The 12,916-nt window shown below is 39.2% G+C and overlaps 1 protein-coding gene across 1 annotated transcript in view; it reads right to left on the bottom strand.

The window, feature by feature from the left end:
- Positions 1-12,916, bottom strand: part of MDFIC (MyoD family inhibitor domain containing) — a 94,476-nt gene that overhangs the window by 68,285 nt on the left and 13,275 nt on the right. Inside the window, exon 3 of the mRNA XM_006206161.4 lies at positions 7,862-7,984. Within this exon, the coding sequence (XP_006206223.1) occupies positions 7,862-7,984 (123 nt within the window). The remainder of the gene's footprint in view (positions 1-7,861; positions 7,985-12,916) is intronic.

A 12,916-nucleotide genomic window follows, 5' to 3' on the forward strand; every position in this document is an offset into this window, starting at 1 on the left:
AACGATTTCAAGAGCAATCATTCCAAAATATAGCCAAACTAAAATATAATTTAAGTGACTACTCCTTTCAATACCTTCTGTCTTCCCTTAACCCTTTGTTAACAAAGCCTTTCCCTCCATCTCTGCACTCCTCATCTAATATTTCACATCCAGCTTACACAAACTTCTCCAACTGTCCTCGAGCTAGCCATGTTCTCTCTGATCTCTAGACCTATATAGGTGAGCTGTTTTTTTGGCTTGGAACACACCCCTTCCCCTGCTCTGCTTGAGCTGGCAAACTCCTTCAGGTATCATCACAGATCTCACTTCTTCTGGAAAGCCATCTCTGGCCCCTCCCCTACCCGAGTATTTATCTTTCTCAAATGTGAACACACAGCCACTTGCAAACACACATTATCATTTTAAGATGATCTCTATGTCTCTTCCACCAGACTGTCAATTCTGAATGTGGAGACCACACCTGTACCGTTGTTCATCACTGTATCCCCACCCAACACACAACACAATGTCAGCACACTATAAGAACTTCATTGTTATGCACTGGAGTTTTTATTCAGTTCAAAGTTATTATTTTGATTCCTAATCCTGAAAGTCCATTATAGCAACATGTTCTACCAATAATAATCTATGTGTAAATTCACAGAGTGTTCAGATCCAGGAATTCTGAGGTTTGAGAACTAAACTTATCTAGACCGCAGTATTTATGGTCTTGGTCATTAAAGGCAGTTTATTTCTTCCGTGGTTAGCATTTTCAGGGTGATCTCTAAGCTAGTTCCCAGGCCTCAGCTCCTCCTTGAGTCTCGAAGGATTCCCAAATGGGAAAGGAATAAAACTGGCTCCTTCACTGGGCCCTCACCCACCACCTGTACTCAGTACCATCTCCTCTCCCCCAGTAAAGACCAGAAGATTTAAGGCCTATCCGAAAATCTTTAACAAAAGTTTACTAGGTTATAGATTGGAAATTGAATGACTCATGGTATTTGATAAAAGTGAAGGGTAAAGAAATAGTAACATTACTAGGAATAACAACAATAATATACCATATGACCCAGGAATCCCACTCCTGGGCTTGTATCCAGAAGGAAATCTACTTCAGGATGACACCTGCACCCCAATGTTCATAGCAGCACTATTTACAATAGCCAAAACATGGAAACAGCCTAAATGTCCATCAACAGGTGACTGGATAAAGAAAATGTCGTATATTTATACAATGGAATACTACTCAGCCATAAAAACCGACAACATAACGCCATTTGCAGCAACATGGATGCTCCTGGAGAATGTCATTCTAAGTGAAGTAAGCCAGAAAGAGAAAGAAAAATACCATATGAGATCGCTCATATGTGGAATCTAAAGACTCATGGACAGAGAATACAGACTTGTGGTTACCAGGGGTGTAGAGGGTGGGAAGGGATAGACTGGAATTTCAAAATTGTAGAATAGATAAACAAGATTACACTGTATAGCACAGGGAAATATACACAAAATTTTATGATAAATCACAGAGAAAAAAATGTGACAATGAGTGTGTATATGTCCATGAATGACTGAAAAATTGTGCTGAACACTGGAATTTGACACAACATTGTAAAATGATTATAAATCAATAAAAAATGTTAAAAAAACAACAATAATAAAAACATACGTTGTATTTTCTAGAATACAAAACACTTAAAAGCCGATTTACGAAGGCAGAGTAAGATGTGAGAAGAAAGGAGGCAGAGAAGGAAGGAGAGAGGGGCGGTAGAGAGAAAGTAAGGAAAGAGGGAATAAAGAAGGGAGGGAAGTAAGGTAGTCCTGAACTTTTTTCTTATGGGTAGGAAGAAGGAGAAGGAATAGGGCACCAAAAAAGGCTCCACATCAAGGGTCATCCCCACCCACCTCCACAGACAGTGAACATTATCCAGAGCACTGACACAGCTCACTGAACGCTTCCGAATAGCCTTACCCGTGAACAGCAGTCACACTTAGGACTTGGTAGCTTTACATCATTAGACTCATCTATAAACACCTGCAACTTGACATGAATGAACCATGCATGGCTTGGGAGTAAGAATGGGGGCTAGAAGGACTAAAAGGAAAAATGCAGTGATTTGGAATGTTCATCTTAGGACCCTGAAGCCTGAAACAACAGAAGCAAGACAGCTAAAGAATCTCTTCCTTCCTCTCATTAATTCAATACACTAAAGGCATCAAGCACTTATGAAGCATAAACCACAGAGGATCCAACGTGCTGGCTACATGGTAGACACAGATATCAGTGTTCTCAGGAAGACCTGATCTCTGTACCCAGCATGTCTGGACATGTAACCCACTGGAACCAGGCAGGGAGAGAAAAAAGCCTTATAACTAATACTTGGGCCCAAGAATAATCATAACAAAAAATGATGAATTCACTGAGTGCACTGAGGGTTTACCCAGCTCTGTGCTAAATAAGCATATAATATACATTTTCTTATATAATCTTTCAAATAACACAATGAGGTATATAGAATTAGTACCTCCATTTTAAAAATGGGAAATCCGATCTCAGAGAGTTTAGGTAACTTGCCCAACACCAGCAGTAATGATGCATCCAGGGTGTGAACTCTGGCAGTCAGCTTCCATTGGTCTCCAGGACTCTGAATTTAAGATGCTCAAAACAGAAGATGGACAATGGTTCTCCCTCCCATTTGGGGCAGAACCCAGGTGAGCATGGAATAATGCACCCTGAGGAAGAAGTGTGTCAGGAAACTTGAGCTCCCTTCTAGAACACAGCCTAATGGCTGTCATTGACCAATAAGTTTAACATGGGTAGCCTTCAAAAATGGCTGATGATTATCTACCTGACCCTGAAACCAAACCATGAGTTGGATTTGGGAATAACTGATGGTTGAAGATTCCTCTCTAAAACAATAATCAAAGCATCTGAACTGCAGCTACATAACAATTTGGTTAGCATGTGGAAAAACAGAATTTGTTTTGAGAGACAGAGGACTAGACACCGAGCAAGAGGTAAGTAGGAATGACTTACTCCCAATATGGGCTCCCAAAATGAATGAGCATAAGTGTCAGGGAAAGAATCCCAGGTTACCTAAGAAACATAACACGAAAGCTACATCTGCCAGTCATATTGGGTGGTACTTATGGAGGAGGGGGGTTATTTATGGCCTCTTTTTATAGAAAGTGAGTTCTAAAGAAAACCAAATAATACTTAATACAATGTGCATTCAAACGTGAGAGCAGCTGAAAAAATTTTAAATCCACACTTCTCAGTGCTCTTTCCTCATATTCAAAGTAAGAAATGCTCCAAGTATATGAATACTTGAGTAGTATCTGCCTTTCTTTGCACGGAGGAGACATTCCCTAAAGTGATACAATCGTACCCATTAAAGGGTGATCAGTGGTAAGCTGGCAAAGGCTAGGCAAAGTAATAATAGAGTTCCCAACAGCAGAGCCCGCTGGTGTGGAGAGGAAACTCAGGATGCCCAGAGGAAGGCTTCCAGCAGTAGGATGAGCGAAGAAGCAGGATGCATCAGCCCCAGGAAGAGGAGGCAGGTGCGAATGAGAGAGAGGGCGTGCGTTCTCCTACCAAGTGCTTACTGTTACTAGCGCTAAAAACTCTTCAAAATGAATAAATGGGTTAAATAGAATGGGGATTACCATTTAAGTAGAGCAGTCTAACTTTGCTTGAGATCATGGGAATTCTACAAAATCACAAAGGAGAGAATTAGCTGAACAAAATAGTTTGATTTAATGGGAAATTTATTTCAGAAGAGAAGCTAAGGAAAATTTCTGGAGTTAAGTAATGACATTTAGAATCAGGAGGCGTTTATGTAAAAAGCAACGTCCAAGGATAAAGTTAAGTAATAAGAATTTTCAGAAAGACCTAGAAAAATCTGAGATAGAGACCTGAGGCACTTTAGAAAGAGGAACAAAGAAAAATGTAAGCTCTCGCTCTCTGTAGGAAGTAAGTAGAATAGAGGAATTTGACCTAAATTAAAGGAAAATTTACTCACGCCTATGAATATAAGCAAAGGAACACACACAGGCGCACACACACACTCCTTCCCACCTTAGAAATCCCCCCAAAGACTGAGATCAAATGTTACTTCTGTTCCTTTTCTAGTCTAATTAAAGCATGAGATGTTGCCTATTGCCTGTTATTAGTTTATGCATATTATGGGTTAAATAGAAAAATTAATATTAATTGAGGGTGTCACTTCACTGCAACATTCGTTTTACTAAGTCAGAGGAATAGTGATTATTAAAACAAGGCATAGCTCCGAATCATATACTGTCCCATATATGCTAATTTGAGGGGAAAAGCCAAAGTCGTAATCAGTGCTCTCATAAATTCTAAAATGTGAGCCCCATTCCAGAAATTACATTATATACCAAACTACTTTCTCAGCTTATGAATGCCTTTTAAATTGTAAAAAGGCTAAAATTTTGGAAAATGAAAAAAAAAACTTTGCAACTGTAACATTTCCTCACAAAACTGCCATTATGTTTTTAATTCTTTACTGGTTTGATTTAGATTTTTTTTTTAACAAACTCTAGTGGTTGGAATCATCTTTTTAATTTAAATGTCATAAGAAAGAGGATCACAATGCACATTCCCTGACCAGATTGCATGTGGCCTATTTATTCAAAATGTTCGACTCCGTATGGATTTCTTCTCTTTTATTTATAACTGCCAGAAAGGACTCTCTCTAATAAGTTAGCAACTCAGGGGCAACCAATTTGAAATCCAGGCCCTGACAGCACAGCACCTCAGGTCTGCCACCTGCGATGTGTTCTAGAAGGACCAGGGGAGGCACACAAAGCTCAGACTTCCGTGCAGATCATGTACCAAGTGTCAGCCACAAGTGGGTGGTCCACTGAGGTCAGGGTTAAAGTTCACAGAATAATTTGGAAATTATTCTCAGCTTGGATCTCGTCTATGAGGCCTGAGAATACACCCTTTAATTAGGATATAATTTCCAAAGCAGCCACTCCCTTGACTTTCCAGAGCTCAGTTATTCTCAGAAAAGTAAAAACAGCCTCATCACGCTGACAACTAACAGTCCCCTATAAATTATGGCTTAAATGTCCAACAAAGAAGGCAGCAGGCATCCGGGACGACAGAGACGTCAGCTTCCAGCCCTCACTAACCACTCTCAAGAACAGAGAAAGAAGTCACAGTAAACAGAGTCACTCTCCTTCACTTCTTGCTTATGCAGCTGAACTGTCCCATGGAAGCTTGGAAAAAGAGTGGGCTGTGCGTTTGAAAATGTTCCCACACCCCAGCCGGCCTCATTTCTCTGATGATCCCTCCATCCAGCCAACCCCACAGTACAGTGGGAACGCGAAAATCAATTCCATGAGAGCCAGCTGTCCACCTCTTCCACGGTGCTCAGGGAGCCACACAGGACTCCTGGCACGGGAGCCAGCCCGGCCCTGACTCACCACAGATGTTCCCCTCCTCCCCCATGCAGCTCGAGCCAGAGCCTTCTTTCCAGGGCCTATTGTTATTACACAAGATGCACTGGGCCCCACAAAAGGGCTAGGTGCTGAATCCAGAGGAAAACACACCTCTCCCTAAATGCAGGGTTCAGAGAGACAGACGTTAAATGACGCAAGGATGGCCAACGACTCAACAGGGAAAGCCAAAGATGGAAAGTCAGGCAGCTTTGGAGAGTTTCATATCTGGGAGTTGGAATAGCAGGAGCTATCAGAATATCAAACTTGCAAATGCTATCCAGACTTGAACTGGTTTTAAAGATGACATAAAATGTTCCATTCTGGCAAATCCAGATATCAGATTTTTCTGTGGACCCAACAAAGCAGTCCTTGTCTAGAAAAGTGCGACCAGGAAAATAACAAAAATGTAGTTTCTGAAATTTGTAAGCAGAATTCACAGTCTAAAGTCACCCACAAGTATCTGGAAATTCTTGGCAACTTAGGTTTCAGGCAGGAGCAGAGTTACTGTCTCTGGCCATTACCTCTTGCATATCTGTTCGCCTGCAGGTTTTCCCAGCAGCCCTCTCAGAGGGGGCCATAAATCTCTCTCTCCACATTCCTTCAGTGCATATTAGTGGGCAACTAGACGGTTGTTCCCCAATGCTCCAGTGCCCCATGGTATAGGCTGCGTCATTAATGCAATAAAGAAACTTATATGAAATTTACATTTAAAAATCACTATCCATGTAACCATTCTAAACAAGAGACAGTGGCTCATTTTAAATCCATTCCCTTTGATGGAATGAATTCTGCGACTAAAATGAGCTTCACCAAACAACACAAAACATTTTTAACACATCAACATGAGATTCTCCATATCTTTATATTAACAGTGTTTATGTTTCTGTTTTTGTCTTAAGACTTCTTATTCACGTTTTCCTACTGCGGGCCTTGGGAAGGGAGATTAGGGAAATAAATCAATTAAATGAAACACACACATTTAAATTCTGTGACTATGGAAAAGAAAAATGAGCAAATCATCATGCCCCCAAAAAGGTGGAGGTAAAATTGTCTGTAAGACCTCTTCTCGCTCTCACTGACTCTCTGCTTGTTGGGAAATCACAGATGAAATAGGCCAGCATCTCACAAAAGCTGACGTTTCACAACAGCAGAGTCAATATTTAGACAGAAGACAACCAATATATGTTTGGGGGATAAATGTTTACTTGAGATAATGTCTATTTAATTCTTTGGAAAAAGCTATATAAATCTGGCTCCTCACTAATTTCTGAGTCTCATTTCCTTCCTACTCCCTCGCCCAATAGAAAAGTGTTAAGAAGCCAAAATTAAACTAAAACACACTCACTTTTAGAGCTTTTGTTTAAAAACTTGAAATGTCCTTCAACAGTGTTTTTATTTTTATTGTTTTCTACGAAGTTGGCTTTTTCCTTCTTTTTTATCCGCTTTTTTCTGTTTGATTTCAGTTAGGGACAGATACTGGGCATTCTAGAGAGAAAAGGCAATATTCCAAGATTCAAAGTAATATAATATGTAACACACAAAAAAAGAGTCCGTGTTATAAAAATGTCTGAACTGAAGACTTAAATCTAAAAAGTAAAAACACTACTTAATTCCCAGAATGAAACTTCTCCTCTGTCCTCTCTGGAAAACTAAGCAGTGACGTGGTAACTTGGTAACCAGGAATGAGAATTTCTTAAGATGTCGCATTCCTATGCTCTTCCAGGTGTGGCACAGCAGTGACCTTCACACTTAACACATGCACTACAGAGAATCGTTTGTTACATGGCAAATTCATCTTGAACTCACATGGGGAACTTAGCGACCAGTACCAGCAGAACCTGCCACGTAATCGGCATTCCCAGTAGCACCCGAAAGGTACTGGCATTTCTGGGTATTCCCAGAGTAAGAGAACACTGAACCAAAGCTTCTGTGTATATTCTACAGGGCAATTTTAAGAAGAGAAAGAGAATAAAAAGAAACTAAGTAGTGATAAAAAACGTTAATTGTGAAAAACAGTTTGGGATCCTTTGGCCCAAAGAATAGGGGCCACATGGCATTACTGAAGTACTGCTCGTGGTCCGTCACCTTCGTCTTTCTGTACCTTTTTAGTTTCAGTCTGTTTATACTTAGAACTGTCTGACTTCTACTTTGTCACTGCTCAAGAAGGAATTAAGTTTTGTCTAAACCTGTAAATGGAGTCCAAAACTTACAGGTCGATTCTTCCTTCCTAAAGAAAAGCTGGCAGACGGTATTACTTACATCCTAGTTTTAGCTCTACTTTAAAAGACTCATAAAAACACTTTCAGCTAAACTCTGATTTACAGATTTCTAACAGAATTATATGAGACAGTTAACTGAGAGTATATTATAGTCATGTCCCCAAATCACTCCATTTTTCTCCAAAAGTACTTACTTCTGATGAGTTCGTCATCCGAACAGTTTCCCCAAATGGACTGGTCTTGGATCTCTCCATGAGTGAAGCAGCTATTGGTAGCTTGAGATATCTCTCGCTCAGTATTTTCTTTATCACATTTTTCTAAATTAAAAAAAAAATTATTATCATTAAATGCTACATATTTTTCTCCATTTTTGCATTTATAGATTTTTTTCTAAATGCTCCTAAATCTGCCATTTTAAAAAATGGCAGCAGTATCTCCACTGACTGTTAGATGTTATTGACTCAGTAACAGAGATTTACTGAGCACCTATTATATCACTAGCATTGAAGAAACAGATTGTACTGTAAAAATTATCTGTTAAGGTTCTTGTAAGCAAGTCATCATAATACAGCAAATAATTTACCATGATAAGAAAAATATGGAAAGGTTACATCAAGGATAGAAGTGAGTCTATACATGTCGAGGGTAGGGTGGCAGGGAAAGAATCAAAGAAGATGACAGCTTTATATGTGCGTTTATGGGTTCTCAGGGAGCAAATCAATAAGTAAGGGAAAGTAATGTCTTCTTGGCAACATAAGTCAAGCAAAAAAGCGGACTCAAACACAGGGTAAAATGAATGTTATCAGAGGTCCAGGAGTACTAGAGAGGTTCAAAGGGAGAAGAAGAAACTCATCAGGATTCAGAGCTCAAGAAAGGCACTCTAGAAAATGGTCCGAGCTGGATGGTCTTTAAAAGATCAGCAGGAATTCTCAAAGTAGAGATGGGAGAAAGGCAATTCCAGGAGGCAGAACAGCATGGGCAAACTCCAGAAACAGACACTCGGGCAAAAGTTCCAATCTGGACTGTGAAGTACTTTACGGGGCACATTAGGAGATAACATGGTAAAGGTCTGACTGGGGACATGTTATGGATATTTGAATGCCAAGGTGAGAAATCTGGACCTAATTTAAAAGCAAGATAAATAAGTGACAGTAGTCACTGCAGCTTTATGAATTGCCTAATGGAAGGAAGCCATGCATTAGGAAGACCAATAAACTTGTACACACGAGTGGCTCTCAATCCTGACTGTACTTTAACTCACGGTCTATTTTAAAAAACAGATCCCTGGGCCCCATCATGTAAGATTCTATTTTAATTTGGGGGAGGGGTGCTTAGGTGATTCACCTGCATGTACATCCTAATCACTGGAGTGCGGGCGCATGGAGAAGGGAGAACAGAGGAAGGGAAACCAAAAGGAGACTCAGCACAGTCCAGGCAGAAATTGATGAAGAGTGTCATCAACTGGATAACAAGATGGGAAAGAAGGTAAATGTGAGAAAATAACTAGAGGTTTCACAGATTATCAGAGAAGAAAGGACTGGAGATGACTGAGTTCTCTCAGTCTGGATTTGACTGGGAAAAAACCTGGAGACCAGGAAAATAATTTTTAAAATACCGCTTTGTACATAGTAGCTGTTTAGGCATCATCCTATGCAGTGGGGATACAACCAATCATAAGACACGGCCCAGGCCTTCATGGAGTTTACAGTCTAGTGGATGAGTTTAGCATTGAACCAACATGTGAATTTGCTAGTCACAAGTAAAGTGACAGCTAGAAACAGCCATCTTCCTAAACGTGATTGCTAAAGCCATTCAAATAACGAGGCTCACCAAAACAGTATTTTAAAGGAAGAGAGTCAGGAGGGGTCTGTACAATTAGAAAGGAGTCAGAGAAGGAAGAAAAAACCAGATGACGTCAAGCCGTGGAAGCAAGGAAAGGAAAGAGATTCAAACAGAAGTTGTTAGTCAACTGTATTAACATTTCCAGTGGAAGGGAAAAATTTCTGCACATGCAGAAATTTCTCATGTACCATTGGGGATTTCACAATTGAAAAGTCCTGCCCTGAAACATTTCAACACATGAACATAGACGGACAGTCACTTAGGAATAAGTCCAGAGGCTAATAATTCTGAAAAAAGTAGGGTCTTTGATGCTAAGTATTTTTAGAAAGCAAAACCATATTCAGATAGCAGTAGAATATAAATTAGAAGCATGCTAAACCAGTATGCACTAGATTTACGTAACATTTACTCAGCATTATCAGAGAGAAAAATGTAATCCTCCTGAGATGTGTTACTTTCAAGGAAAATCTTTACTTTTTTCAACAACTCCAGAAACCTTTCCACTGCTACAGAGCCTTCTTCAGATGATCAACAGAAAAGATTTTTATGCAGACTCACTAGAACACAGGAACTCTCTCACCAGCAGGGTCCTACATACTTGCTGCTACTGCTATGTAGCCGACTGCCGCCAGGTGTCATGCTAGCAGGCTTGATTCAATTAGTAACTTTAATTGCAGTTGAATGAAATTAATTATATAATTTTGAGCTGTTCAAGTTTAATTCCATTAAAATTAATTCATGAAGCCAGGGCATTATGAAGCATTGCTGACTAAAGGAAAGTAGGTATGAATAAAGCCTCCAGACACACTTGACTCACATTTGAATCATGTCCAATATTCAAGTGCTAAACACAGACCCTCTCAGCTCTCCGTTGAATAAATGAAAATGTCATATGGTCCATATACACACGAATTTAGTGGTGACCCACTACTAAGACAGAAACAAAGTTCTCCTGTCTCTAAATATCTATTAAGATACACTCGTCATGGTTTTTTTGTTTGTTTGTTTATCTGTGAAATTTTAAAATTAGATGATCCCTAGAGTCCTTCTCAAGTTGAAGAGGAGAAAAATGATCATTCTCTGTCTCACTATATTCAAGAAATAATATGTAACTATTATTTAATCACAAGTATCAGTCTATACAACTTTGCCTCCTTTGAAAACAGTGTCTTGGCTCAAAAGTTGATTTCAGGCTTTTGCTGTGATCCACAGCCCCCAGCCCAAAGCAAGGCTCAGAAAAGATTCCAAGCTGAAACTGACTTGCTAATTCTCCACTTTTATAAACTAAACTTCTGTGACCACTTGACTGTTCTGTGACTTTCTAACGTATGGATTTTTGTTTTATTAACATCTCTTTACTATTTAATGGAATACCAACATGGCAGCCTCAAAAACGGTGTGCAGTTATATCTGATACTGAATACATGCACTGAGAGAGATTTAATTGACAGATAACAGTAAAATGGACACCATGATGTCTCGCCACAGAACCAACCTTACTACAACTTTCAATAGGTTTGGGTCAGCCACTTCTCAAGATGATAAAGTAGCAGTTTCTAATAACAGGTTTCTAGTACTTCTGAATCGCAGCAGCAGAAGCCACAGTCCAGTTTAGTTACTCCTTTCTGGATCTACGAAGGTTTGTAGCTGCAATTCAACTGCTACTTGGGCTTGAAAGACATATCCCAGAGGCAATCAAGTAATTACAATGGTGCAGAAAATCCATCTGTACCTTTCCATAAGATGTCTATATATACATCCACTCCTCCCCAACTATATATATACCAGCACTCTTCCCCAACTTAGCCACTTCTTTTAAAGAGAGGCCTCCACCATCTCAACGACACTATTCTTCTAAGCTAATGTTCTCTACTATAGAGCCCTTTAAACATAAAGATGGACATGTCCCAACTTCAGGGGTCCCAATTCAGGTGGTATGGGGGAGGGGGAGGTAATCATCATACTTGGCCAGGTTTTAGGGGCACTGTTCCAGGTAAGCTCTTCTGTACTACACAATTTAGAGAAAACTTAGAAGGGCCCATCAAATACTGAGATACCGACCTTGCTTCATATAACCTTGTCAGAGTATTCTAAGTTCTCAGAAAATACAATTCCATCTGATCACTAACTAATATAGAGGTATTTAGTTCTCTGTGTCAGGACAACTATGAGAATACAAAATCTGAATTATATATAACACTAAACAGCTCTACTAATAGATGAACATGTAAGAAATATGTTTTAGATATTACAATAAAAATTGAAGATACTTTAAAAATAGCACTAGACCAAAGGACACTTGTATACCATTGGCATCTGCATCCAAAAGGGCAGCTCCCAAACATTCTCCTGTATCTACACTCAACAGGGAAAATGCGGAAGAATCCTGGGATGAGGGGGAAAAAGCTTGGTCCCTGACAACAAATTCTCTAACCAAACATACACATGAAACAATCAAGCAACTACAAAATAATGGAAACTGTCCTGGGTCATGATTCTGACTCAAAGACTAACCAGTTGTGTGATGGGGGCTGGGTCCCATTCTCTTTATCCAGAAATGAGGGTGTTGAGCTGGATGGCTGCAGAGACCGTTTTTGTCTAAGATTCTATAGCTCTGACTCTGCACAGGGCTGAACAATAGAGCCAAAACTTCATAAATACACTGTAAGGTGCTTAGAATGGAGAAGAGAAAATCATAGAAGCACTGGAAGTGAGTCACTGTTCAAAGAAATTGACAAGCATGAATTAAGCTAAAGAGTGAAAGGGAAAAAAACAGAGTTCTAAAGGATCAATTTGAATATAATACGCCCTACTCAGAAATGAACATCTATCATACAGAATCAATACTCTCTATTTTTTTTCACTTTTTTTCTAAAGGGCATGAATGGTGAGAAGTAATCTGTCTCTAATCACAATTATTCCCGTGAAAGGAGAATGAGACAGATTCAGGTACAGAGAATTTCCACTTAATTTAATATTTTCTAGTATTTTATTTAGTTAGTATTATCCAAATTTAAAACTTTGAGAGTTTTACTTATCTCAGACAGTTTAGAAATAAAATAATAGAATGGCGCTTTAACAAGAGAAAAATCTTAGAGCATGAAAAATAAGTAAATTGGATAATAATATATGTAAACTATTATATATGTCATACAACAGCCACTCAGCTGGTACGAGGTTGTTAAATAAGGAAAAAAAAAAAGAAAAGAGTAGGAAAGAATTAAGAATTTTTGTAATTCCAGTATTAGCAATTTTCAGAGGACTTTCATATATAGTATTTATTTGATCTTTAGAACCCATCAACCATACAATAAAGAAGAAAACGTTAGCTCAATTTTACTGATGAAACTACGGAGTGAGTATCAGGGATAGATATGCAATTGGAAATAGGATGATAGAGTGCAGAG

Source organism: Vicugna pacos, chromosome 7, assembly GCF_048564905.1.
Source record: "Vicugna pacos chromosome 7, VicPac4, whole genome shotgun sequence".
NCBI classification, from domain to species: domain Eukaryota; kingdom Metazoa; phylum Chordata; class Mammalia; order Artiodactyla; family Camelidae; genus Vicugna; species Vicugna pacos.